General features: G+C 32.0%; 1 protein-coding gene across 3 annotated transcripts in view; it reads left to right on the top strand.

Annotated features, from left to right (window-relative positions):
- The window catches only part of VPS13A (vacuolar protein sorting 13 homolog A), a 194,261-nt gene that overhangs the window by 72,046 nt on the left and 94,810 nt on the right, over positions 1-27,405 (top strand). For all 3 annotated transcript variants that reach the window (XM_019736649.3, XM_019736650.3, XM_019736651.3), the window contains exons 24-33: positions 4,734-4,815; positions 6,047-6,201; positions 6,603-6,759; positions 11,013-11,092; positions 12,062-12,121; positions 12,324-12,477; positions 13,245-13,361; positions 13,441-13,544; positions 20,563-20,730; positions 21,774-22,078. In XM_019736649.3, the coding sequence (XP_019592208.2) occupies positions 4,734-4,815; positions 6,047-6,201; positions 6,603-6,759; positions 11,013-11,092; positions 12,062-12,121; positions 12,324-12,477; positions 13,245-13,361; positions 13,441-13,544; positions 20,563-20,730; positions 21,774-22,078 (1,382 nt within the window). The remainder of the gene's footprint in view (positions 1-4,733; positions 4,816-6,046; positions 6,202-6,602; positions 6,760-11,012; positions 11,093-12,061; positions 12,122-12,323; positions 12,478-13,244; positions 13,362-13,440; positions 13,545-20,562; positions 20,731-21,773; positions 22,079-27,405) is intronic.

The following is a 27,405-nucleotide window of genomic DNA, read 5'->3' as shown; positions in this document are numbered from 1 at the left end:
CAATCCATTGATATTTAGAATAATTACTGATAAAGGAGAACTTTGTGCTGTCATTTTGCTTTGTGTTTTCTCTATATCTTATACTCTGTCTCTCATTTTCTCTATTACTGCCTCTTTTTATGATGAATATTTTGTAGTGAACTATTTTGATTCCCTTGTAATTTTCTTTGTCTATACTTTTAGATATTTTTTATGGTTAGTTTTTGTCAATAGTATTTAACATTCTTAATTTATAATATGATTTGAATTGTTACCAACTTAACCTCAATAGCATACAAAAACTCTTCCACAATACAGCTCCCTTCCACCATTAAGGTGTCACAAATTGCATCTTTATATACTGGATACTCAATAACAGGTATAATTACTTTTATACATTTTTCTTTTAAGTGTGTAGGACATAAAAAGTATAGCTGTGAATTATAAATACAGTAATATGTCCTTAATGCCCACGTATTTATCTTTACTGGAGATCCCTATTTCTTTGTATGGCTTTGAGTTAGTGTCTAGTGTTTTTACTTTAACCTAGAGAACTCTCTTTGGCATTTCTTGTGCAAGTCTAGTACACACTTTTTCAGATGTTGTTTGTTTGGCAGTGTCTTAATTTCTCATTTTTTTTAAAGAACAGTACACAGAACATACACAGAATTCTAGATTTACTTTTTTTCTTCTAGCACTTTAAATGTCATTCCTTATGTGTTCACCACCCAGAATCAGTTCTCTTTCCATCACCATATATTTATTTGATCCCTTTTATCCTCATCAATGTGATGATATATAGATGATGTAGTACAGAATTGTACACCTGAAACCTATGTAACTTTACTAACAATTGTCACCCTGATAAACTTTAATTAAATACATAAATAAAATAAAGTAAATTTTAAAAAAAGAGGAGGATTAAAAAAAGAAAAAGGTCATTCCTTTACTTTTTGTCCTTCGTGGCTTCTGATCAGAAATTGGCTGCTAATTTATTGAGGATTTCTAGTATGTGGCAACTTGCTTCTCTCTTGTTGCTTTCAAGTTTCTCTCTTTGACTGTCTTTTAACTGTCTATAATATGTTTTGTTGTGGATCTGTTTGAGTGTATGTTACTTTGATTTGAGTGAAGTTGATAGTTTTTTAGGTTCACATTTTTCAATCAGATTTGGGTACATTTGGGGCTGTTATTTTTTTAGGTATTTTTTTCTACCCCTTTTCCTTTTTATTCTTCTGCATGTATTCTCATAATGCATATATTGACTCATTGATAGTGTCCCATAGTTCCTTTAAAGTGCGTTCACTTTTCTTTATTCTGTTTTCTTGACAATTTCGATTGACTTGTCTTGATGTTCACTGATTCTTTCTACTGCTAGCTGAGATCTCTTACTTAAATTCTCTAATGAATTTTCCTTTCAATTATTTTACTTTTCAGGTCTAGAATTTCTGTTTGATTTCTTTTTATAATTTCTGTCACCTTATTGATATTTTTACTTGTGGCCTCAGTCTTTCTCTATGGGTCTTTCTAGCTCTGAGTATTTAAGACAGTTTTGTTTTTTTTACAGTTAAATCCAATGCATATGCTTTCTGTTGTATTATTTTTTGTGAACATAGGTCATACTTTATTGTTTCTTTGCATGCATTATTCTGTTGTAACCAGACAAAGGAATTACAAGAAAAGAAAACTACAGACCAATAAGTTCATTAACATAGATGTAAAAATCTTTAAATATTATAACCAAATAGTATGACATTTTAAAAGTATAATACATTATGACCAAATGCATTTAATCTTAGAAAATAAAAGTGGTCTAAAAGAGGAAAAAGCATTGACAAAATCCAATAACCATTCATGATAAAAACTCTTAACACACTGGGAATTACAAAGGAGCCTCCTCAACCTGACAAAGGACGTTTAAGAAAAATCTATAGCTAATATTCTTAATTTGAAGAAGACTAAATGCTTTCTTTATAAGATAAAGAATAGTACAAGAGTGCCTTTTCTCACCACTTGTATTCAGATTTGTACTGAAGGTTTAAGCCTCTGCAGCAGTCAAGAAAAATAAAGACAGGATGGAAACAAAAAAGTAAAACTATCTTTATTTGCAAATTACACGATCATTTATGCAGAAAGTCCTAAGGAATGTAGGAAAATACCACTGGTAATAGTAAACAAGTTTAGCAGGATACATTATCAATGTAGATAATTAGTTTCTAAAGATGAAATTTTAAAAATTCCATTTATAATAGCATTAATAAAGGTAAAACACTTAGGAAAAATTAACAAAAGAAGTATCAGTCCTGTATACCTAAAACTACAAAAGAGTTTTGAAAAAAAAAGTTAAAGACCTAAATGAAGACCTAAATAAGTGGAATGATATATATAGTTAGGGTTGAAAGACTGACTTTATTAAGATGGCAGTTCTCTCCCAACTTTTTAGATTTCTTACAATCCCAATCAAAATTCAAAAAAAATTTCTCCTGGAAATTAACAAGCTTATTGTAAAGTACATATGGAAATGTGAAGGACACATATTAGCCAAAACAATTTGTGATAAGAATAATGTTGGAGAATTTCTAATACTTGATTTCAAGGTTTATGTTATACCTACTTTATTCAAGAAAGTGCTGTAGGGGCATAGAAGTAGACATGTAGGTCAATAAAGTAGAAAGAGTCCAGAAATAAATCCATAATATATGTTTAATGTATATTTGATTTGTTACAAAGGTGCCAGTCCAACTAAGTGGGGGAAGGATAGTCCTTACAACAAATAGTTCTGAAATAACTAGATTAGTATGAGGAAAAAAATTATGTAGAAAAAAGTGAACATCAACCCTTACCTTATAGCATACGTGGAATTTAGCTTGAAATGGACCATAGACTTAAATGTAAATGCCCAAGAGTGTAAAGTTTCTTTAACAAAAAACATAAGAGAAAATCTTCTAGTCCTTGTAGTAAGTAAAGATATTTTGGGATTTAGAAAGCACAAATATAGAAGAAAAACAAATCACACGTCATGAAAATTAAAATTGACTTTTGGAAGGCAATCTGGGTGGTGAGCTCACATGTGATACATAGATGATGTATTATAGAATTGTACACTCGAAACCTATGTAAATTTTACTAACCATTGTCACCCCAATGCATTTAATTTAAAAAATAAATAAAAATTAAAAAGACGAGTGATCAATTGGGAAAAATATTTGCAACACACATAACTTACAAAAGACTTATCCAAAATGTATAAGGAAGCCAGCAGCCAAATAAGAAATGAGCAGACAGACACATGAATAGGTGTTGATTTTATTATTCATCAGGAAAATGAAAAATAACACTATTCTTATATGAATTTATATGTAAAAAATTTTGGTACATTAAAATTAAAATTAGAGTGGCATAGTCATCATCTTTTTGGGGTATGCCTAATGATTGTGGCGAGCATAACGAAACTTCTGAATTGCTGGTAATGTTCTATTCCTGGATATGGATTTTGGGTACTTTTTGAAAATTTATTGAACTTCATCCTTACAGTTACGTAGTCTTATGTAGTAGGTTATATTTCAATCAAAACGTTTTCCCAAAATGAACAGGATTCAGAGAGGGTTCAACACTAATAACCCATGAACCTATAATATTATGTGTAACTATTACACATTTGTGTAATTGTAATTAAAACTTGGGTGAAATCGCCAGTGAGATTGGCAAAATTTTAAATGTCTGAAACATTAGACATTTGTGAGGACGTGGAGCCATATAAGCTATTCTATTGTTGCAAGCACTTGTGAAAACGGTTTGATAATACTTAGTAAGGCGAACATGCGCAATTCCACTGCTCGATATATACACCAGGGAAAGTCTTGCATTAGAGTACCTACCTGGAGGAAGGTTCAAGGATGGTTATAGTGTCACTGTGAGTAAAAGCAAAAATCTATAAACATTACAAATGTTTATCAACAGTATAGTAGACAAATGAATAGTGGTTTATTCATTAGTGGAATACAATATAGCAGTGAGAATGAGTAAATTATTGGTATAGATAAAATTTAACGATTGTTTTATAGAATAATGTCACAGGAAAGTATATGCAATATTGCCTTTTTCGACAATGTGGAAAGATGCAGAGGTAAAATGCATTACTTAGAGAATCATTCATAGGAGGTTAAAAATAAATAAATGAAAGCAAGATCATAATTAGTGGTAGGGAATGTGATCAAGGAGAATCCTATAAGGTGCTTCTAGGTAAGGGTATGTTTTGTTTCTTGGCTTTTGTGGAAAATTCAGGGGTGTCTTTTATTGTGTTTCTAAACTGTATTATATGTTTTTGTATGCTGTATTTCCAAGAACAGTAAAAAAGTAAATTTACTGAAATATCTTTCAAAAAATGAAAAATGAAACTATAAGCTCCTCAACTCTAGGGGCTTTATATATTGAGACTTCGGGTTTCTCATGGATGTCCTGAAGATGGCATCCTTATTTTCTAAAACATTTGAGTTTAGGTATATCTGAGATCTTTTTCTACTCAAAGCTTGTCATCAAGGAAATTATTAAATTAGTTCTATAATATATATTTAGCCTTGAAATTGTAAAAATCATTTCATTAAATATACATTTATTATAATTTACTTTTCTGATTCAGCCTGGATTTTTTTCTCAGTTAATTCAAATTGGGGTTGTGTGTGTATGTTTTTGGTCAAAGTTGTCTTAGAACTTTGAATAAAAGTCTTTGTGTTAATCAAGAATTACTTTTCTTCCAGATTCAAAGATCTGCTTCTTTGGGAGCATCACATGTTTCACAGAAAATGTTTCCTCTCTTGGAACTTACATGTATTGAAGATGGTAAAATAAAACTACGAAATTTTCCTTATTACAAAAATATCTTATGGAAATAATTTTCCTTTTTAGACCATGTTAAAAATTTCAGGCAATAGCAGATATTTGTGTAATTTCCAGAAATTTCACTAAAATTCCGTTAATATAATTTGGATGTTTCTTAAAGTTGCTTTTGAAATGGGATTTTTTTGGTACATAAAAGTTGAAATAATCACAAGGATAACTAGTAATTTAATCCTCCCGTGAGCTAAGAGACCCCATGAAATTTTGTAGATGACTGACTCATAATGTGTTACTTAGCTATTTGGATCATTTTTTTTTTTATCCTCAGTTGTTTTTTTAAGTTTTCCTTTTTTATTAAAAGAAATAAAATCAAGCCTTAATTCATACATTTACACATGAAAACTGGTAAATATTTTTACTTCAAATAGGTTCTTTTTCTTGGCCACATTGTAAAGAAGAATAAATTGTTTTTCCATTTGTAGACTTTTAATTGGCTAAATGTTAAACAACAGACATTGCCATGTTGATTCTCAGTTTTCCTAGAGAATGTTTTCCTTTGTGTGTGGTGAACAGGAGGGTAGGGGAGAAAGGACATGTTGTTTGTGAGATCATCTACCCTAAATTCAGTCTTAAGTTGTTAGAGATATACTTTGGCTGGTTTTAGTTTTCTTTAAACTTTCTTGTAATGGTTTGACAAGTTTTGGAATTCTTTTTAATAGCAAATTCTAGAAATTTGTTAGATATATATTAATGTACCTATATGTATATATGTAGCAGTGCTCCATCCAGTTTCTTCATTCAAATTTTAGGACTTGCTTTCTGCTTTTAATATTTCGGAGTTTGTATTACGAAGTCCTGTTTTGCTATCTAGGTAAAGTGAGCATATTAGTGTGTTCCTTTGAGTAGTAGTGATGTGGTAGTCATCGGCATTGTCATTTGCTATAGCATTTTCTTTAACAACTTTTAGATAGACTAATGATTTTCAAAGGTGATGTTCATTAAGCTTAAGATTTCATTTGTAATTTTCAATATTTCTTTTTTTCATCAAAATATTATTTGTTCAGACATCTCTGTACTTTTTAAAATTTATTTTCTTATCTTTACATTCAATTTTTGAAAGACTTTTTAATATTTTAGTGTTCACATTTATTACAGAAAAGTTGTGAAAGTTATAAAAGTGTTCCTAAGCAAATAATTTTGATTATTGACTTAAATAACGTTCTATGATGTTTAGATTCAGAGGAGGAATTTTATGATGCACCATGTAGTCCGTTGGAAGAAACTTGTCCGACAACAGCTAGCGTTAAATCTTATCAACAAAAAAAGTCTCAAAAGCTGGATTTTTCAAAAAATATTATTCAGTATAAAATAAGATTTGAAGTGCCAGAGGTACGTACCATTGTAAAATTGATATAGTTTATTTAAATTGTTTATTTCCACTATTCACAGCTTATTTACAACGTCTCATTACTTATAGGCACTGTTGCTTTCATCCTGTTTAAGCTGAATCTGGGCATTATTGTGGGGTTCTCCTTTCCTTTCATTGAAGATTAATTTCTTTAATCAAGAATTAGGGGTTTAGTTGATATATTGTGATTATTTAATACAATTTATTAAAGTAATTATTTGTGTGATGTGTGTATTGTATGTTTATGTGCTTATAAAACTTTTCCTAAATTTTAAAACATATTTATATCCTATGTGTACCTCATATGTCCGTATATAACCATAATCCACATAAGCAATTTTTTATTTAGGTAGTGATAGTTTCTTTTTTCTTTCTTCTCCAGGTATTGGTTCAATTTTATCACCTTGTTGGAGATTGTGAACTACCTGTGGTAGAAATTGATGTTTTAGGGTTGGGCACAGAAATTGAGCTTAGAACATTTGATATGAAAGCCACTGCCTTTTTGAAAGAATTCTGTTTAAAATGCCCAGAATACTTTGGTAAGAATCTATTTTTTACATAAATAATTTTATTCTTTGACTACCGACTGTAATGTTTTTAATTCTCTAGGTTTTAAATAAGTACGTTTGCTAAAACATTCACAGAAAAATATTATGAGTTAGTCTTTAACTTTTATACTTGGGAATCTAGGTAGACCAGATAAAAAAATGAAGGTGATTTCTTTCTCATTAAGGAAAATAAAGTAGACATGGTTTAATTTTAAGTATACTTAACAGAATACTAAAACACTGAATTGGTTTCCTATTACTATTGTAACAGTTTACCACAAACTTAGTGTCTTAAAACAATACAGATTTGTTGTCTTAAATTTCTTTAGCTCAAAAGTTAACATAAGTCTCAACAGGCATAAGTCAACGTATCAAGAATAGTTCCTTTTTGGAGCCTCTAGCAGAAGAGTCTATTTCATTGCTCACTCAGGTATGAACAGAATTCAGTTTGATGTGGCTTAAGTCTGTTTCCCTGATGACTATTAGTCGAGGGCTATTCTTAGCTCCTAGAGGAATCTGGGTTCTGCAAATCTGGGTTCCCCTATATCTCAGAACAAGCACAGGGTGTTAGGTTCATCTCAATCTATCGTCTCTCTAACCTCTTCTTTTGCTTTTTGTTTCCACTCTTAAAAACTAAGGTGATTAGATTGGGCATATCTGGACAATCCAGGATAATTTCCCCTTAACCATAACTATTATACCTCTGCAAAGTCCATTTTGCCACGTGAAATAACGTATTTTCAGGTTTGGGGGAATTAGAGCGTGGACATCCATGGGGGAGTGTGAAAAGTGGCATTATTCTGCCTACCACTAATACTTTATGTCCCAGAATCATAACAGATAAATTATATGCTACCTTAGAAAAATACTTCCATTTTCCATGTTAGGCATTTAGGAGGGTATTTTTCATATCCTCCTTTACATTTTTTGGTTTTTCTTTGAAAGAATGGTTGATGGAATGATCAAGACAAACTATTCATTTCCAATTTGGATACCTTTTATTTGTTTACCAATTGCTCTGGTGAGGACTTCTAATACTGTGTTCAGTAAAAGTGGTAAGAGTGGGAAATCTTTGTCTTGTTCCTGAACTTAGTGGAAACCCTTTCAGCTTTTCACTATTGAGTATGATGTTAACTGTGGCCTTGTCATATATGGCAATTATTATGTTGAGGTATGTTTTCTCTATAATCACTTTGCTGAGAGTTTTTACCATAAAGGGATGTTGAATTTTGTCATATGCTTTTTTCTGTATATGTTCAGATGTTCATATGGTTTTTATCTTTCATTTTGTTAATGTAGTGGATCACGTTGATTGATTTGCAGATACTGCCCATCTTTACGTTCTTGGAATGAATCCTCTTGATCATACTATATGATCCTTTTAATGTATTGTTGAATTCACTTCACTAATATTTTGGTGAGGATTTTTCATCAGGTATATTAACGTGTAATTTTCTTTTCTTGTTGAGTGCTTATGTGGTTTTAGAATCAGGATAATGTTGGCCTTTTAGAATGAGTTTGAAAGTGTTTCCTCCTCTTCTATTTTTTAGAAGTATTTAGTATTAATTCTTCTTTGATATTTGGTAGATTTTACCAGTGAAGTCATCTGTTCCTGGGATTTTGTTGTTGAGAGGTTTTTGATTACTGATTGAATCTCCTTACTAGTAATTGGTTTCTCAGATTTACTATTTCTTGATTCACTCTTGGAAGGTTATATGTTTCGAGAAATTTATGCATTTCTTCTAGGTGTCCAATTTGGTGGCATATATTTATTTATAGTAATCTCAGGCTCCTTTGTATTTATGTGGCTGTGCTATAACATCTCCTCTTTCATTTCTGATTTTATTTGAGTCTTTTTTTTCTTGAGACGAGGCTAGGTACCATTTTTACTTTTTCAAAAACCAGAGGTTAGTTTTATTGATCTTTTCTATTGTCTTTTTACTCTCCATTTATTTCTGCTTTGATCTTTGTTTCATTTGTTGTTCTTTTTCTGGTTCCATGAGTTGTAAAGTTAAGCTGCATGTTTGAGATTTATCTTGTTCCTTGAGATAGGTGTTTACCTCAAGGAACAAGGTAAATTTAACACTGTGAACTTCCCTTTTAGAACTGCTTTTGCTACATTCCACAAATTTTGATGTGTTCTATTTCCATTTTTAGTTGTTTCGAGGTGTTTTTTATTTCTCTTTTGATTTCTTCATTGATCTAGTATAAAAACTGTCACTATTTGCAGTTGACATGATTCTATATGTGGAAACTCCTAAAATCTCCACCAAAACTTTTAGAACTAACAATTCAATAAAATTGCAGGACTCAAAATCAATATATAAAAATCTGTTGTATTTCTATACATTAACAAAGAATACCAGAAAGAGAAATTAAGAAAACAGTCCCATTTACAATTGCATCAAAATAATAAAATACCTAGGAATAAATGTAACCAAGGAGGTGAAAGAGTTGTACACTGAAAACTATAAGACATTGGTGAATGGAAATTGAAGAAGACACAAAAAGAAAGATATTCCATGGTTTATCTCATGAATTGCAATAATTAATATATTAAAATGTCCATACTATCCAGAGCAATCTATAGATTCAGTGTAATCCCTATGAAAATTCCAATGTCATTTTTCACAGAACTAGAAAGAACAATCCTAAATTTGTATGGAACCAAAAAAGACCCCAAATAGCCAAAGCAATCTTGAGGAAGAAGAACAAAACTAGAAGCATCACGCTCCCTGATTTCAAACTATATTATAAAGCCATAGAATTCACAACAGCATGGAACTGTCATAAAAATAGATATAGATTAATGGAACATAATGGAGAGCTCAGAAATAAACCCAAGCATTTATGGTCAATTATTAGGTTGGTGCAAAAGTAATTGTGTTTTAAAAGGTTAAAAATAATTGTGAAAACCTCAATTACTTTTGCACCAACCTAATGGCTTTTGATAAAGGAGTCAAGAATACACATGGGGAAAGTACAGTTTCTTCAGTAAATGGTGTTGGGAAACTGGACACACACATGTGAAAGAATGAAATCGGACCACTATCTTATACCATACATAAAAATGAACTCAAAATGGACTAAAGACTTGAATGTGAGACCTAAAACCATAAGACTTCCAGAAGAAAACTTAGGCCATACCTTCTTGACATTGGTCTTGATGATGATTTTTTGAATCTGACTCCAAAAGCAAAAGTAACAACTGAAAATAGCCCAATGGGACTATATCAAGCTAAAAAGCTTCTACACAGCAGCAGAAATGAAAAGGCAACCTATTGAATGTGAGAAAATATTTGCTATTCATAATCTAATAAGGGGTTAGTATCCAAAATATATAAAGAACTCATACAACTCAATAGCAAAAAATAAACAATGTGATTAAAAATGGGCAGAGGATCTGAATAGACATTTTCCCAAAGAAGATATACAGATGGTCAACGGATACAAGAAAAGATGTTCAGAATCACTAATCATCAGCAAAATTGAAATCAAAATCACAGCAAGATTGCCTCACACCTGTTAGCATGGTTGTTATAAAAAAGACAAGACATAAGAATTGGTGAGGGTGTGGAGAAAAGGGAAGGAACCCTTGTGCAGTGTTGGTGGGAATTTAAATGGACGCCATCCACTGTTATGGAAAACAGTATAGAGAGTTCTCAAAAAGTTAGAAATAGAATCACCATATGATCTAACAAGTCCATTTCAGGGTATTTAGTTTTAAGGGCATTATATAAAATACTCTTCTACAGCAGTTTTGCACTCACTTTCTTAGGTTTTGAGCAGAAGCAGTAATAGAAATAGTAATGACTGGTTGTTTGGTAATAGGGTTTATTTTAATCTAAATTAATATACAGGAAATGTTTCTCATCACATACGTGATGTCTTCTGAACAATTAGGTTTTTAGGGAGTCTGAATTTCTTGATAGCGATTTTTGTGTCTCGGGGCCAGAATTATCTTCATTTCTTTTCATTGTTCCTATTAACCATTAACCATTCTGTTTTTCTCTTTAACTGATGGCTACTCCTATCTAGGTTTGGAAGGGTAAGAGTTTTAGTATTTGGCATAAGAGAAGAGAAAGGAATTGTGAGGAGAAATTATGTTTTTACAGCTTAAGACAGTATCCACAGCTCAGAACTGATACAGGAAATCCTTTTTAAAGTTTATATTTATTAATATTGCCTGCATTTGTTTTCAGTAAGTTTTCCTACGAAAGAATAATTTTAAAAATTATTTTTAGATGAAAACAGGAAGCCAGTTTATTTGATTACCACGCTGGATAATATAATGGAAGATCTCTTAACACTAGAATATGTGAAGGTAAGCAGTTCCATTTATATTTGCCTGCTATGGTATGTGTATTGCTGAAGTGTTATAATCAGGTTTTATAAGTTGAGTAATCAGTTTAATCTTGATTCTAATGTGATCTCTATAACTCCTAAAACTTGAAGAATTTTTTGTTTTGTTGTCCTTTTAAATAGAACACTTCATATAGCTAAATAAGAAGCCTATGTTCTAAGCAGAAATGACCTGCACTTTTTTCCCCCATCAGGAAATCAAACAGAAACAAACTCTTTAATCTTGAACTTGTTTATTGTGGTATATGATACAAGATGAAGCTTTCACTTGATTTCCTATGATTGTCTGAAGTTACGTAATTTTCCTGGGTCGTTCCGTTCCTATTGATTTATTGTATCCATTTTATCATTTATTAAGTTTTTATGTATACTATGGTATATGGATGATTTATTCCATGTTTTCATTGACCTATTTTTATGTAAGTGCCACATTTTTTAAATAATTACTTTATGGTAAGAATAATGCTGAAATAACATTTTATCACTTTTAAGACCATTTTTACTATTATTGATGTAGCTATTTTAGTTATACTGTTCATGCATTAAATAGCTTTAATACTACACAAGTGTTCTAGATCTAAAGATAACGGAGTATTTAGCTACTTGGTGGACACCTCTGTCACAAATTTTGTTTTCACATACAGGAGGAATTAGGAAGGACTCTACAGAGTTATGGATGATTGAATGATTATTCTCCACTTTAATTTTCCTTGATCATGAGAGATACTACATAACATTTATTGAATACTTGCTATGTACCACAGAGTCCTATACTTACCAAATTTCTTTGTTCTGTTGAAGCAGTTTGTTTAGGTAATGATAGATAGATAGATAGATAGATGTAAATGTTTATTAGGACCTTCATATAATTGCATATATATATGTCTTTTTAAGGTGTTCTAACAGACTTGTTTTTTTTCTCTTTGGATAGGCTGAAAAGAATGTACCCGACTTGAAAAGTACCTATAACAATGTTGCACAACTGGTTAAGGTATGAGTGAATAATAATTTGATTTTTAATTAGATATTATATTTCTAAGTAAATATATTATGAAAATTATAACTAGAATTCTAAGAACCTTGAGGATAAAAATGGGATATTATACCCTAAGTTCCACAAAGCCTGGTGCCTTATACAGAGTAGGCAAATAAATACTAATTGACCTATTACTAAAATCAACTTTGTTCTTTAGGTGAATTTTTCCTCTTTGGATATTCATTTGCATACTGAAGCACTTCTGAATACACTAAATTATTTTAATAATATTATTACACAATTGGAGGAAAAGTCAGCCTCAGTGCATGTTACAGAGACAGAAGACAAAGGAGAGGTCATTAAAAAAATAGGTATGTTTCTTTAAAATTCAACCTCAAATTTTTTTTACCAAGTAGATCAATAAATTTTGGCTCTGGCTTTATTAACTTATAATATTGTCTTCAGAATTTTATTGCCCAGGTAGAAAGATTCCTTATATACCAGGTTAACTTTAAAAAATAATAGTAAAAGAAATGATTACTGATGAAAAAAATGTGGCTTTTATTTGTCATATCATTCTTTTTAGTTGAAGATTGTAGAAGTATTTGATTTAGGTTAAAATTCGTGTATTTAATATCATTACTTTAGAAAAATAGAATGAACAAAATTTGAATAATATTTTTTTTAATTAAAGTACTTTTTTTCCTTTTTATTTCCGTAACCCTAATCCTAAACTCTAAACCCTAATCCCTAACCCTACCTAACCTAACTCTAAGCCTAATCCTAATTAAAGTACTTTTTAAGCTGTGAAAAGTTTCAAGTTCAATAATGACAAATATCACTAAGTAATTATTGACTCAAAATATTTATAATTTTTCAAGTTCAATGTCTTAGTTTCAAATGTTAGGCTTATCTAGCAAACATTTTTTGTTTTGTCTATTGTTTGCTTTTGTTCGGCTTTTTGTCCGATTTGATTGTTTATGGAATTCCTAATTTATTAGGGGGATATCTTGCTTGTTTTCAATTGAATTGCAAATCAGGTTTATCATTATTGGTTGTGATACCTCATTTACTTAGTAAATGTAGTGAGGTATCTGCTACAAGTTTTTCCTTGTTTTACAATATGATTCTTTTGTAGCTTCAAAACGATCCAGGAATGAAGATATTATTACCTTGCAGATTTTAGCAGAATTATCATGTTTGCAGATCTTTATTCAAGATCAGAAACGTAACATTTCTGAAATTAAAATTGAAGGTAATAAAATTAAAAAAAAAAGTAAATTCAGAACTCTTAAATGAAAGACAGGCATTTACCATTTCTTTTATTCCCTTAGGGCTTGATTCTGAGGTGATTATGAGGCCTTCGGTAACTGAAATAAATGCAAAGCTAAGGAATATAATTGTTTTGGATTCTGATGTAACTGCTGTATACAAAAAGGTATGAATTTATTTCTATTAATCGTTAAATATGATTGTCCTTTAAGATTAGTCATAGGTATAAATTAGACTTTTGTCGGATTTTAGCAGTATGGCTTTATTATGTCCTTCGGTTTTAGAGTTAGGCATAATTGGATTCTTATTTTAGCTCTGCTCCTTAGTAGTTGTGTGACCTAATCTTGGATTCTGTTTTTTTATATTTAAAATGAGGATTAAGTGTTTTGTAAAAGATGTAAATGTAAGTAATACTCTGAGAACACAGTTGTGGGGAAGTCAAGGAACTGTGGAAATGGTGGACTAGTGAAACGCCTTTTTCACTTTTTTCTTCTCTTCAAATACTGTGAACCTTGTATTTCATTTCAGATTTCGACATCATACGGTGTGAAGTCAAATTGATAAATGAGATTTTTTTTTTTGAGTTTATTTTCATGGATGCTTGCTAGTGTAGCTGTTAATAGTATTAAGAGAATTATTTGAACGCAATGGCTAGTGGTTGAAGGATAGATATTTTGTTACTGGGTATAAGATAGTAAGGTTCTTGAACTACTAGATACTGTTGAGTAGTTGGCCAGGTAGTTTTTGAACAATGAAGCATCTAGGTAAGATTGTATGTTTAAGGTAGTGAAATGAGTGTCAAATAGGAAAAAAAAAAAGGCTGAGGTGCTTGAGTTGGGAAGTCAGAGTTTGAAGTGACAGGAAGAAAGGAAATAGATGAACAGGCTTAGCTATTAATACTGATGACCTGATTTTATGTTAAATAAAAATCCTCATTCCTTATATTTTCTGGTTATGGCTTGCTAGCATGAGGTAATGCGTCCCAAAAGAGCAAAGGTTGATGGCGCAACATGGGCAGTGAGGGAATGAGAAGGGGCAGCAAGGGTTAAGAAAGAAACAGAAATCAAGAAAATTATGCACTGGGGGCCAAGGGTCTCACAACAACCTCAAAGGACTGAGAGCCCCGAATCAGGCCACCTTGTGGCTTTTATTGATGGTCACACAAGGAAGTAGCATTGTTTTCTCCGCGGTCTATGAGTCTCATGCATCATTCTAGAAAACTGATTCAAACCAATCACCCTTGCCTGCAAGCAGCCGGAATCAAAAGTCCCATGATGTCTTAATATTTGTGGTATGTGCCCCCCCAGGGACAAAACCTTTATGCTGAAACTTATTCATAAGAATAGAAGGAGAACTGATGTTGTCACATCATTGAATCACTTCCCAAGCAGGTTGTAGGAAGGAATATAGCCACATAGGCAGAAGCTCTCCTTTGCCGGGGGAAGGTGGGGGGCTGTGCCTACCTCTGTTGAGCCTGTGAGTTCTCCTGGTGGTCCCCATGTGACTGTGCCTGGCTTAAGGTCGTTCCCCGCCCTGTGGGGAATCTTGTCCGTCATTGACTATTCAGCCATCTTTTGGGGCCAAACAGGGAGATGTGAGGTGTAAGCACAAAGGTGAAACAAAGTCCCTGAAAGGATCCGTCTCATAGACTCTTCTTTCTTTAGGGATAGGCACGAGGGGACAGACGGGTAGGCTGCTGCGTGACAACAGGTTTAGGTATAACAAAGTATTGTGCCCCTCAGTTTTCTGGGCAGTCAGGTAAAGGACACCTGTCGTCCTAGGACTGTTTGACTCTGTCCTGGAGCAGCATCTTCCATTTGCCCTACGTAGTGCCTTTGTGCAGGGACTGTTATTTCTGTGTGCCATAGCTGAAAAAGATTCCAGCTGACCTGACGTTCTTAGGAAATAAAATATCACTGTATATTAGTTTCTTATATCTTCTTTATAGAAAAGTGTTTTAAAAAAATCATTTAGTTATTAATACTTGTAAATTCTAGGAAGGTAGGTACACAAGTTTTCTAACTATTCTCTAGCTTTTGGCTTCAGTATCAGTCTAATACTGGTTCAAAAAATGAGTCTGGAGATGTTTCTTCCTCCTCTGTTTCCCGAAGTGTTTGTATAGCAACAATATTACCTATGTCTTCCTTAAGGGTTTAATGGAATTTACCATTGAAGCTATTTGGCCTTGAGGTTTTCTTCAGGGAAAGGCTTTTAATTACTGTTCTATTTTTTTACTTGATATAGGTCTAATCAGATTTTCTTCAGTCAGTTTTTGTAATGTGTATTTTCTTTGGAATTTGTTGCACATATGTGGTTTTGTTTCTATTATTTTCATTTTTATTAAAAATTGAGATAGTATAATATATAAATTTTATGTCCTTTTTTCCTGCTTGCTCTTTATTATAGTTTTTAACTACATAAATTTGTATTCTTAAAACAATATATTGCCCAGTTTCGTGGAGCTTTGAAAAGATTTATTTTTAAGCATAGCATATACACACAAGCATGTAATGTAATTTAACTATAACAATAAAACAAAGACCTTTATACGCAACTGTGAAGTCCAATAATAGAACATAACTTCCAAAATCAGCAATAGGGCCTAACCTGACAGCATTCTACAGTCTCCTCACAGTAAACTATGTCCCGATTTTTGTGTTTTTAATAAATTTTACCAACTACATATGTATGAATCCTTAAATAATGCATTGTTTCATTTTGCACTCCCCTTTTTTTAAAGGGCATCACATTTTATGTATTTATTTGAGCCTTGCCTTTTTCATTAATTTTTGAGAGTATTCATATTGATGTGTATAGGTATGTAATTTATTTGTATTACTGTAGTAATACAAATTGTATGAATATACCATTGGTTATTTATTCATTGTTCTATTGATGGATATTTGCATTATTTCTACTTTTTGCTTTTGTGAACATTGTTGCTGTAACTGGTCTTGTACATGTCTCCTGGTGTATTCTTTTACATACCTCTTGCAAGCATTTCCAGAGAATCTATTTTTAGTGGCATATGTACTTCCAGGAGCAGTGGAAGAGAGATTTGGTGTTTTGTTTCAATGTTAATGCTTGGAAATCTTAGACGTTAAACATTTTAAAGATCTGAAGCATATTTATATGGTATTTCAATTTGTATTTTTCTTAACTATTGAAATTACACATCTTCTCATATATTTATAGACTATTTATGCTTAAACTTTTATAAAATACCTGTTAGTTTAACTTAGGTGTTAGCACACTTTTTCTGTCAATAGCCAGATTGCAAATATTATAGACATTGTGGGTCTTGCAGTTTTTATTGCAACTGTTTGTCTCTACTAGTGTAGTGTGAAAACAACCAGTCTAGCTAAAGATTTATCAGTTATATTAATCTTTTCAAATAACCAGCTTTGGTTCAGAGTGTTTCCTTTGTTTTCAATTTTATTTGTTTTTACTCTTTTATTTCCTTCATTCTGTTCTCTTTGGATTTAATTCGCTCTTCTTTCCCTAGTTTCTTTCCTTTTTTTTTTTTTTTTAACTTTTTATTTATTTATTTATTTAATTAGTTTCAGGTGCACAAGACAAAGCAAAACTTAGACATTTATCATTTATTCCCTAGTTTCTTAATATGAAAGCTTAGATTATTGATTTGAGGTCTTTCTTATTTTCTAATATAAGCATTTATTCCTATTAATTTTCCTTTAACCACTGCTTTAGCTGCGTCCTGCAATTTTTAGTATGTTGCTGTTGTTTTTTCACAGTGAAAAAATTTCATATTTAGAATTAGCCAGCTGCACTCAGTTTAGATGATCCTAATTTTGTTGGCAACATCCAAAGCTTCGTCATAATCAGGAGCCAGTCGAACACATGCTGCCATCTCTCCATCAGGCCTGATGAGGGTGTTGACCTTGGCCATGTCAGTATCATAGAGCTTCACAGCCTGTATGAACTGGTGATTGTGGACCTTGACATCCACAGTGAACACAAGTGTACTGTCTTCTGCCTTCTTGTGGCTGAATTGGTAGTTAGGGGGAATTCGATGATGGCATAGTGAGCAAGCTTGTTTCTCCTGGAGGAACTCTTCCCAGGATATTTAGGCTGCCTTCGGTGCTGCAGTGTCTTGGGCCTTTGGAAGGTGGGTGACTTGCGGATCTTCTTTTTTTGTGTGGCTGTGGATGCCTTTCAGCTCTGCTTTCTTTGCCTTCAAGTCCTCTGCTTTGGCTTCGGCTTTGGGAAGGGCAGGCGCTTCCTTCTTTGGTGTTAGCGCCATCATCATGAAAAGCTATTATTTTTATTCAGTTCAAAATATTTTCTAATTTCTCTTTTACCTATGGCTTATTCTGAAGTATGTTGTTTAACTTCCAAATATTTTGAGATTTTTCAGGTATCTTTCTGTTACTTATTTTCAGTTTAAATCTATTTTGATCAGAGAAGAAAACTTTTTCAGCTCTTTTAAGTTTGTTGGCGTTTGTTTTATGGCCCAGAGCATGTGTGATCAACCTTGGTGAATGTTCTAAATGTACTTGAAATTAATGTGTATATTTTTGGCTGTTGCTGGGTTGAATGTCCCATAATTTCAGTTAGGTTAGTTGATAGAATTGCCCAGGCTCCTGATTTTCTGTTTACTGGTTCTGTTGATTATTAAGAAAGGATTATTGACATTTCTACTGGATTTTCTATTTCTCTTTTTCTCTCAATTTTTGCTTCATATGGTTTTGAAATCTCGTATTAGGTGCATACATATACAGGATCTTTATGCCTTCTTGGTGAACTGACCCTTTTGTGATTATGTAATGTCCCTCTTTATCCTTCGTAATTGTCATTATTCTCAAGTCTACTTTGATAGTAGTATTAACTACAGATTCTTTTGATTAGGGTTTGCCAGGTGTGTCTTTTTCTATCCTTTAATTTTTAGTCCATGTCTATATTTAAAGTTTCTTGTAGGCAGCATATATTTCAATCTTGCTTTTTTATTTTATCCATCTGACATTCTCTGACTTTTTATTTGTATTTAAGTTATTTAAAAAGCCAATTATTGATATGATTGGATTTAAATATATCTCTCTAACTGTTTTCTATTTTCTGGTTGTTTTGTTCATTCTATTTCTTATATTGCTTCCCCCCGCTCCGTTTTTTTTTTTACATGATGTTGGATTGTTTATGACTTATTTTGTGATTTCCCTTGGGTTTACAATACATACCTTTAATTAGTCTACCTTCCAGTAATATTTTACCGCTTTATGTATAGTGTATCTTATAACACTATACTGACAATTTCTATTTCTCATCTTTCATGGTATTATTGTAATGTGTTTTAGTTTATATATGCTGAAAATCTATAATGCTGATTTTGGTTCAGTCAATTTTCTTTAAAGCGATTAATTTTTTAAAAAAATTTATTTTGTATTTATCTTCATTCTAACCATTACTAGAACTCATTTCTTCATGTAGCTTCAAGTTTCTGTTATTTTTATATCTGCCTTAAGAACTTGACCATTTCTTCTGATGCAGTTCTTCTGGTAATGAAGTCTCTCACCTTTGTGGAGGAAAGAAGGATTGGGAGCTGGGGAAAATAAACTTATTTCACCTTCATTTTACCTTCATTTTCTGAGTGATATTTTTGCTGGGTGTAGATTTCTGGGTTTGTAGGGCTTTTTTTCCCCCATCTTTTCAAACTGTTAAAGATGTGACTCCATTGTTCTTTGTTGTACATGGTTTTATTGAAAAGTCTGCTATATATCTTTATTCCTTTGTGCATAATTTCTCGTACTTCCTGTGTAGGAGAGACTCTTCATCCCTGCCCCAGGAGAAGGTGACCTATGTTGGCCTGGTCCCAGGAGGGTTTCTTCCCCCAGGTGTAAAGGGAATTGTCTTTTCTATTTGCCCTTAGTATAATATGTTTACCTGTGCCCTGATGGCAACAAGGTTACTGCCTTGTTGTTAAGGCTTTTGTTCTGATAAGAGAATAATCCTGGTGGTACTTTGGGGCTTTTTGCAGTGGAGGTTATTAGCCTCTTCCAGGATTGTATCAAGCAAAGCATACTTTGGTCTTCCACTCTGCCTCCTCTTTCTCATGACCTCATAGGGCTCCCAATGAAGTGCTTGCAGTTGAATGTGAACTATTCTTGTGTCTTTGGCTTCCAGGGATTCTATATCTCACATTAGTCTGTAGTTAGCCTTTACCATCTTAGCCGAAATCTTCCGACCTAACTTGTATGGCACCTGGCATCTCTTTTTCCTGGTCATTACCACAGGTTAGCCACAGCTCATATTCTCTCCTAAAGGTACTTTTTTCTTTAAAGTTTAGGCTGCCTGGTTGGCTTATGATCTCAGTTTTCTAATTGTTTTAATAAGAGTTACAATTTTATAGTTTATCTGGTTAAGGTTTGGAATGGTCTCTCTCCATCATTCTATGTTCTAGACAGAAGCAGAACTCCTATAGATTTCTTTTCAGCCTCATCATGCATCTTAGCCTTCAGAAGTCCTTCATATCTTCTGTTCCTGAGGATTTTTTTGCTTGTTGATGGCTCTTCAGCCTTCGCCATGCTTCTAGCATTTAGGAGGGGCAAGAAAGCTGTAAACTAAGTTAAAGCTCTGTCCATTTTCCAAATTTTCTTTTAACATTTCACATCTGCTGTTGGCGCCATCATTTTAAACTGATATTGCAGAACTTTTGATTTTAATCTGCTGTAGGTAATTATTGGTTTGCAATTGACATAACTTCACAACTAATAAGGAACAGAAATATAGTGATAGAAGATTCCTTTGAAGAGTCTAAAAAATCTATTCATGTACCTCAAATCAAGAGAAGTGCATTTTATTAAGTTGTAGAGGTACCTTGTATTTCAAAGTTTTCATAGTGACCCAAAAGTACATTGATACGGCAATTCTCAGTACACAAGTAAACACTATATGAAAATGTATATTCTGATATGTTTTCTTCTGTTCTCCCTATTAAAAAAAAAATGTGGGCCAGACCTACTAAATTGATTTCATGGTCCACAAAGGGAACTGCCACCACCAATTTGAAAAACCTACAATGTAGATTTTAATGAGTTAGAACTGTTGCCATATTTGTACTTGGCTTGATACGCAGAAGATTTTCCAAATACACGTGTACTGCTTTGTTTTTCTACTGAAGACACATCATTTCAAAATGGATTTTGACAATTGAATTTTCTCTCATTAAGGCTGTTTATATCACTGGAAAGGAAGTTTTCAGCTTCAAAATGATTTCTTATGCGGATGCAACTGCTGGTTCTGCATACACAGACATGAATGTGGTTGACCTTCAGGTTAATTTAACTGTTGGTTGCATTGAAGTAGTTTTTGTCACAAAATTTCTACATTCTATATTGGTAAGTATGTTAATCAGTTTTTTTAATTCTTTCCTGCTAGTTAGAAATTGCTGTGCATCAAACATAATTCCTTGTTGGATTTTTTTTCCCGATTTTTCATTATTTTAGGGGTACCATTTATTAAGACTGAAATGTATAGCACTTTATGTAACATTATTTTCACATGGGAATGTCCAGTTGAAGTATATATTTTATGTTAACATATTAAAATATTAAATGTATATACGTTATATATCATTTATAATATGTTAATATATTAATTGAATTTTTAATTTTAGACATCATTGGTTTAAGCTTTTGTTTTACGGGCGTTCCAACTCTAAAAATACTATATAATACTACATAATTAAAGTTTGTTTTTTATCTAACATTATCATGAAAATTATACTTTTTATTGCTTTTAAATTCTATGATTATCTCAGGCTTTACGGGCTTTAAATTTAATCTCTATATGATACTGCCTTAAGGTGTTTGAATTCTGTTTCTGCTTTTCATAGTTTTTATAAACCAGAAGTATTATGTCACTGAACCTAGCTTTATACTAAAAAATTACTGAAAATAAAATGTTTTATCCTAAATATGAAAATTAAGTATAATTCTAGGTATATTTTATGTCACTGAAGTATTTTTTTCAGAATTCATAAATTAGAAAACTAGTGTTCTTGAAGAAACATATGTATATATTTTAATCTTAAAAACATAAATAAGCTCTCTGTCCATTGAGGCTGTACAGGGAAATACAATGTAATTGTTTACCCATAAGAGAAAGTGAGATAATAAAGGGAATAGATGTCAGTGAAAGATTGCGATAGCCATGTTACTTTGTTCCAGGGTTTGATTTTTATTGTTTTACTGTATTTTTGCATCTGCATCTTTGTGTTTCTCAATTTTTATTGCAGAAAATTAAGATTTAATATAGTCAGATGCTTGGTTGTACCAAGAAAATTTTTTCTTACAGAGGTAAAATCTTAAACGTAAATAAACATTTAATATGTCTTATTCATTAGTGGTAACTTTACGCATATAACTCTGTTATCTTATAGGCTTTTATAGATAATTTTCAAGCAGTTAAACAAGCCTTGGCTGAGGCAACTGTTCAGGCAGCAGGAATGGCTGCTACTGGTGTAAAAGAACTGGCACAAAGGAGCTCTAGATTGGCATTAGATGTTAACATCAAAGCCCCAGTTGTGGTCATCCCACAGTCTCCAGTTTCTGAAAATGTTTTTGTTGCTGATTTTGGACTAATTACAATGACGAATACATTCCATATGATAAAAGAGAGCCAGAGCAACCCCCCACCCATTATTGATTTGATAACGATAAAGCTGAGTGAAATGCGACTATACAGGTAAGCTTTCCACAAGTGTATTTGTGTAGAGTGCAATATTTTTCTAACTTTTTACATTGAAGGTTTTGGTATCTTGAGTCTTCTGTTTACAGTGAGATTTTATTTCATTATAATTATACTTAATTTTGTGATTCTCCCCCAAGTATTTTTTTGCAAGATCAATTATTGTCTTCTAGTTTTTAAAAACTTAGACAGTATTTGAAAATTACTCCGTAGATAATTTGGAACACTGTAAATTTAATTATATGAGGAAGTATATTTGTGCTTATTTGCAGTTCTTTATAAATTATAAGGTAATGTGGGAATTCCTAAATAATGCATTTTTTCACTTCGCAAATACAGCATTACTCAAACTACTCAGTCTGCTTTGTGCTGTGGATCTTATGTTCTAGTTAAAAAACAAAAAATGAAAGAAAAACACAATGTAGAGTACAACCTTACATAATCGTTGGGCATAGCATTATGAGTTAGGGTAATAAATGAGTATCCAGATGGTTCCGGGACTTTTTACTGTGTTTCTGTGCTATTTCTAATCACCTAGTCTAGATTTAGCGCCCTATTCCTTTTCCATCTTTGATGCATCTCTGTTTATACTTCCTACTTTCTACCTGTTATTTTTCTTTGATCTTATTTTATTCGCATCTTTCCCTTTATTTTTGCTACTTCTCTGGCCTCTTGCTGGTCTGTCTCCCTCCTGCCCTTCTTTCCATCAGTTGAGTAATTTTAAAACAGCTTTATTGAAATGTAATTGACATATAAGACATTGCATACCTTTAAAGTATACAGTTTCATAAGTTTTGACATGTATACACTTGTGACAGTTTGTGTATATTGTATTACTTCTTCCTTAAATATTTGGTGGAATTTACCAGTGAAGCTATTTGGGCATAGAGTTTACTTATGGGAGATAAACTACAGTTTCCTTTTCTTTAATAAACTTAGGACTGTTCAAGTTAATAATATTTTCTTGAGTGATCTTTGTTAATATTTTTCAAGAAATTTGTCCATTTGATCAAGGTTGTAGAATTTTATGGCATAAAATTGTTCGTAACATATTCTTCTTGTTTATTATCTACAGTGGTTTTGCCTTCATTCTTGATATTTATAGTTTATGCATTTTTACTAATAAGTTTGGCTAGAAGTTTACCAGTTTTCTTGATGTTAAAGAACCAGCTTTTGTTTTTCCCTTGTTTTTCTATTTTATCTTTCATTGATTTCTGCTTTGATATTTATTTCCTTCTGCTTACTTTGTGTTTAGTTTTGCTCTTTTTCTAAGCTTTCTTTAGGTGATAGCTAATATTATTGATTTGAACGTTTTCTTTTTTAATATAGGCATTTAGAGCTAAAATTTTGGAGGTTTTCTCTACAGCTCTCTTTTCTCTGGCATGTTACTGTATGAACTCTTAGTTGCCTTGGTCTCATTGGACTCTCAGCTCTGTCTTCTCAACTCATGGACTTTGCTTGTCTTTTCCTGGTTGACCCCTCCCTATGCCATGGCCTGTAAATTATCTCAAAACAATACAAGTTGGGACAATAATAGGGCTCACCTTGTTTTTTAACCACATCTCTCATGAATCACTTTCCGTTGACTGATGTCCTGTGTTTCGAAAACCATTTTTAATATATTTTGTGTGTGCGTGTATATATTTGTATGTGTGTGTGTGTGCGTGTGTGCATGTTGGGGGGTAGTTGTTTGATTCATGTTATTCTACCATGGATGGAAGGAGAAATTTCTATCAATTGAATATTTGACTATGTATTCAGCACCCAATCCCAGGCACTGTGCTAGGAATCTGGAGTATAATAATGAGCGATCTTTACAAGGGATGAATAAATAGTACCTTTCTCATTGGGTTGTTGAGGTAGGTATAATGTAATGAATTTAATGAGCTAATGAATAAAAACAGGATCACATAGATTTTGAAAGGGTTGTAGAAAATAATTCAAAGGAGACAAAACTGAATGTTTCGTCTTGCTAATTATTGGAGTAGTTCGCATTAGGAATTATATACAGCCTAGGATAAGGAAGTGATGTGGTAGAGAACTAACCAGTTATGGAAAACTTTTAAACTAGAATTCATAGTAACTGTTACATGTATGTTAGGGTTAAAGGGGAGAAGTTCACATTGACTCCAGGTTGCAGCCTTGTAAAATTCAGTGTTTTGTAATAATGCAGTTGACTGCGATAAGATAGAGCAATGCAGAAAAAAACAGTTGGAGACACTAACAAGTTCTATAATAAGCACAGTAACTTGGGAGTGGCTGCATGACTTTTATGTGGAGATATCTAGAAAGAGTTCTGGAAGGGAGTTGGACATACTTGTTTGTGTCTGGATATCAGGAAAGTGGATTTCTAGGTTTGGGAATCTTCAGTAATATTTAACTATTGAACCCATTGGAACAAGTGAGATCATACAGAGAGTTTGTAGAGTGGGACGTGTGGGACAGAATACTTAGGAATGCCAATGTTTAAGGAATTGGCAAAGGAAGAAACCTCAAAAGAAACTAAAAGGAGTAGAAGAGAGGAGGGAAACCAGGAATATTGAGGCAGCATTGAGGGTCCCATTGATGTTGTTAACCATGAATTAATAGTAAATGATTTTTTGTTGTGTAGTCTTAATATTTGATATTTGGAGTCCAACAGTCAGTTGGATTGAGATGAAACTGAATTTTTAACAAGCATATGTGACTGAAGTCAGTGGGACAGGATTTTAAGTTTTTAGAGACGTTGATAGATAATGGAGAAGGAAGAAATTAAACACAAAAGGGTACTTACTGACAGAGTAAAAGAATTTAGAGAGAGGTTTATAAACTGGAGATTGAACAATCTCAAAGTCTTCAGAAATAAGCACTGACTAGTTGTTGATTATAGAAAGGATAGACATGGATGGCATTATTCTTCAAGGAATAAGAATGAGATTTGAAGGGTGTTGTTGTAAATAAAGAAAATGATTTCTGTCTCTTAACTCTGAGTTAGGTAGGGTGTTAGGGAAAAGTGGGCCCCTATTTAATAGAATGCCATAGAAAGCCAGGTTTTAATTAAGAAATTAATGATATAGTTAGTGAAGGTTTTGAAAAATACAGAATATCTTAAGCTAAATCAGGGATTTCAGAGATCATAGAGAATATTGAAGACAGCAACTTCTATTTTAGTTGGCTATACCTATTGAGTAATGGTTTTAAGCTTTAGATGGCTCATTAACTTGGAGTTTAAGCAATGTAAAAGCTTGAGTTTATTAAAATTGAATATATATCTATATTTAATCACATCTTGCTAGACGTTGGAAAATGGTAGATGTATATTAGTTGTGAGCCTATATTACAAATAGATTGTTTTTAAGAGTTCACTAAGTATATCTAGAACATTAAATAATATTTTTATGTCCAAAAAAGGATTAATGTTTTGTTGGAGAAGCACATAAAATGGTATTAGGATGAACATAAAAGATTGCTGACAATACGACCACCCAAAGATAACTGCTATTAATAATTTGGTATATTTCTTCTAGTTGATTATATATGCACATATATTTCAGTTAAATAAGAATTATAGTGTGTATTTTGGATTATAAATTTCTTTTTTCTTAACAATGTGCTGTAAATATTTTTCCATATTATTTTGTGTGCATAATTTTTCTAAATATTTTGTTACACAGTTTTCAAAAAATCCATTTGCCTGTTAGAAATTTAAGTTGATCCTATTTTTTTTCACTGTTATAAATAACACTATAATGATTGCTATCTTTGTTCAACGATACTTACATGATTTTCTACCCATTTCTTTAGTATAATTCACTTCCTTCAGACGAATTCCTAGAAGTAGAATTACTGTTATAGAGTATAATTAATTTTCCCTGAAATAATTTAAAAATAATTGATTCTTGAAAATTAGTTTAGTTAGAGCTTCATAGAAAGCACATAAAGACAAATAAGTACTTCATATTTGTGACCACTTGTACTGAAATAATTTTGTTGCAAAACTGAATTGTAACATAAAATTTAAAAAACATATTTATAATACTTCTATAAGGAAAGTTATAAAACTTAACCAAAGACCAGAAGTAAATCTTGAATAAATGTAGAGAGAATATTTTCCTAGACCCAATATTGTAAAGATGTGAGTTTCTTATAAATTAATTTATAAGAAATCTCAGTAAAAATCACAACACAAGTTCTTTTTAAAGCCTTTCAAAATTGTTAAGTATTTTCTGGATATATAAATAGGCAACAAGATGTATCAAAGATATTTTTTGAAAGAATAAATTAAGATGGGGCATGTGAGAATCATAACAACACTATAGGTACTATTAAAATATATTACATTGCATTAAGTACTACTAAAATATAAAACTAAAATAATTAAAACAGTGAAGCATAGAAAGCTCAGCAATTGACTGTGTTTGTGTGTCCTCATTATTTATGTGTGTGTGTGTGTGTATGCGTGTATGTGTGTGTGTATACACACATTCAGGTCTCATTATTTGCAGATTCCATATTTGTAAACTTGCCAACTTGTTAATACTTATTTGTAACCCCAAAATAAAGACTCATTGCACTTTTGTGGGCATGTGCAGAGCTGAGAGAAATCTGCATCTCTCAAAGCCTCTATTCCCAGGTCAGGTGTCAAACAGGATGGTGCTCTGCAGTCTTATTTCAGCTCTCATGTTATAAACAAGTGTCCTTTTCAGGTGCCATGTTTGTCACATTTTGGGGCTTTCTGTTAGTGATTTTGCTGTTCAAAATGGCTGCCAAACATAGTGCCACTTAAAACCATAAAAGATTAAAAGTGGGTGAATTGTATGGTATGTGAATTACCTCAATAACACTATTTAAAAAGCTACGGGCAAATAACATGTAAGTATCAGTAATAGGGTAGAGAAGAACTTTATAATTTAAGCATTGAAGAAAGAAGAAAAAGTGATAAGGGAAAAATGTCAATTGGCTTTAGTACAAGAATATACGTTTCTGAATATCAATTACCAAAACAAAATTAAAAGGTAAATAGCATATGAGGTAATTAGCAACATCTTTAACAGAGAATAAAAATCTTTAAATATTTTAAACCAGTAAAAATAATTTGTAAAATTGGTAAAGATCGTGACTAGATGATTCTTTAAAGAAACAATGATAGCCAATAAACAACTAATAGAAATGGTTAGCCTCATTAATATTAAAGGAATGAAAATTAATACAATGAAATAATGTTTTTTGCCTATTCATTTTGAGAAATGGAGCTCTCATATATTGTCGTTTACATTTTGATCCAGTTTCTTGAATACAATTTAGCAAATAATTATATAGTACATGGTATATTGCAATCATCTGAG

The sequence above is a fragment of the Rhinolophus sinicus genome, chromosome 16 (assembly GCF_057876585.1).
Source record: "Rhinolophus sinicus isolate RSI-liver-muscle chromosome 16, RSI-T2T, whole genome shotgun sequence".
Taxonomy (NCBI): Eukaryota; Metazoa; Chordata; class Mammalia; order Chiroptera; family Rhinolophidae; genus Rhinolophus; species Rhinolophus sinicus.
The sequence above is the reverse complement of the archived record's forward strand: the minus strand, read 5'-3'. Positions and strand labels throughout refer to the sequence as shown.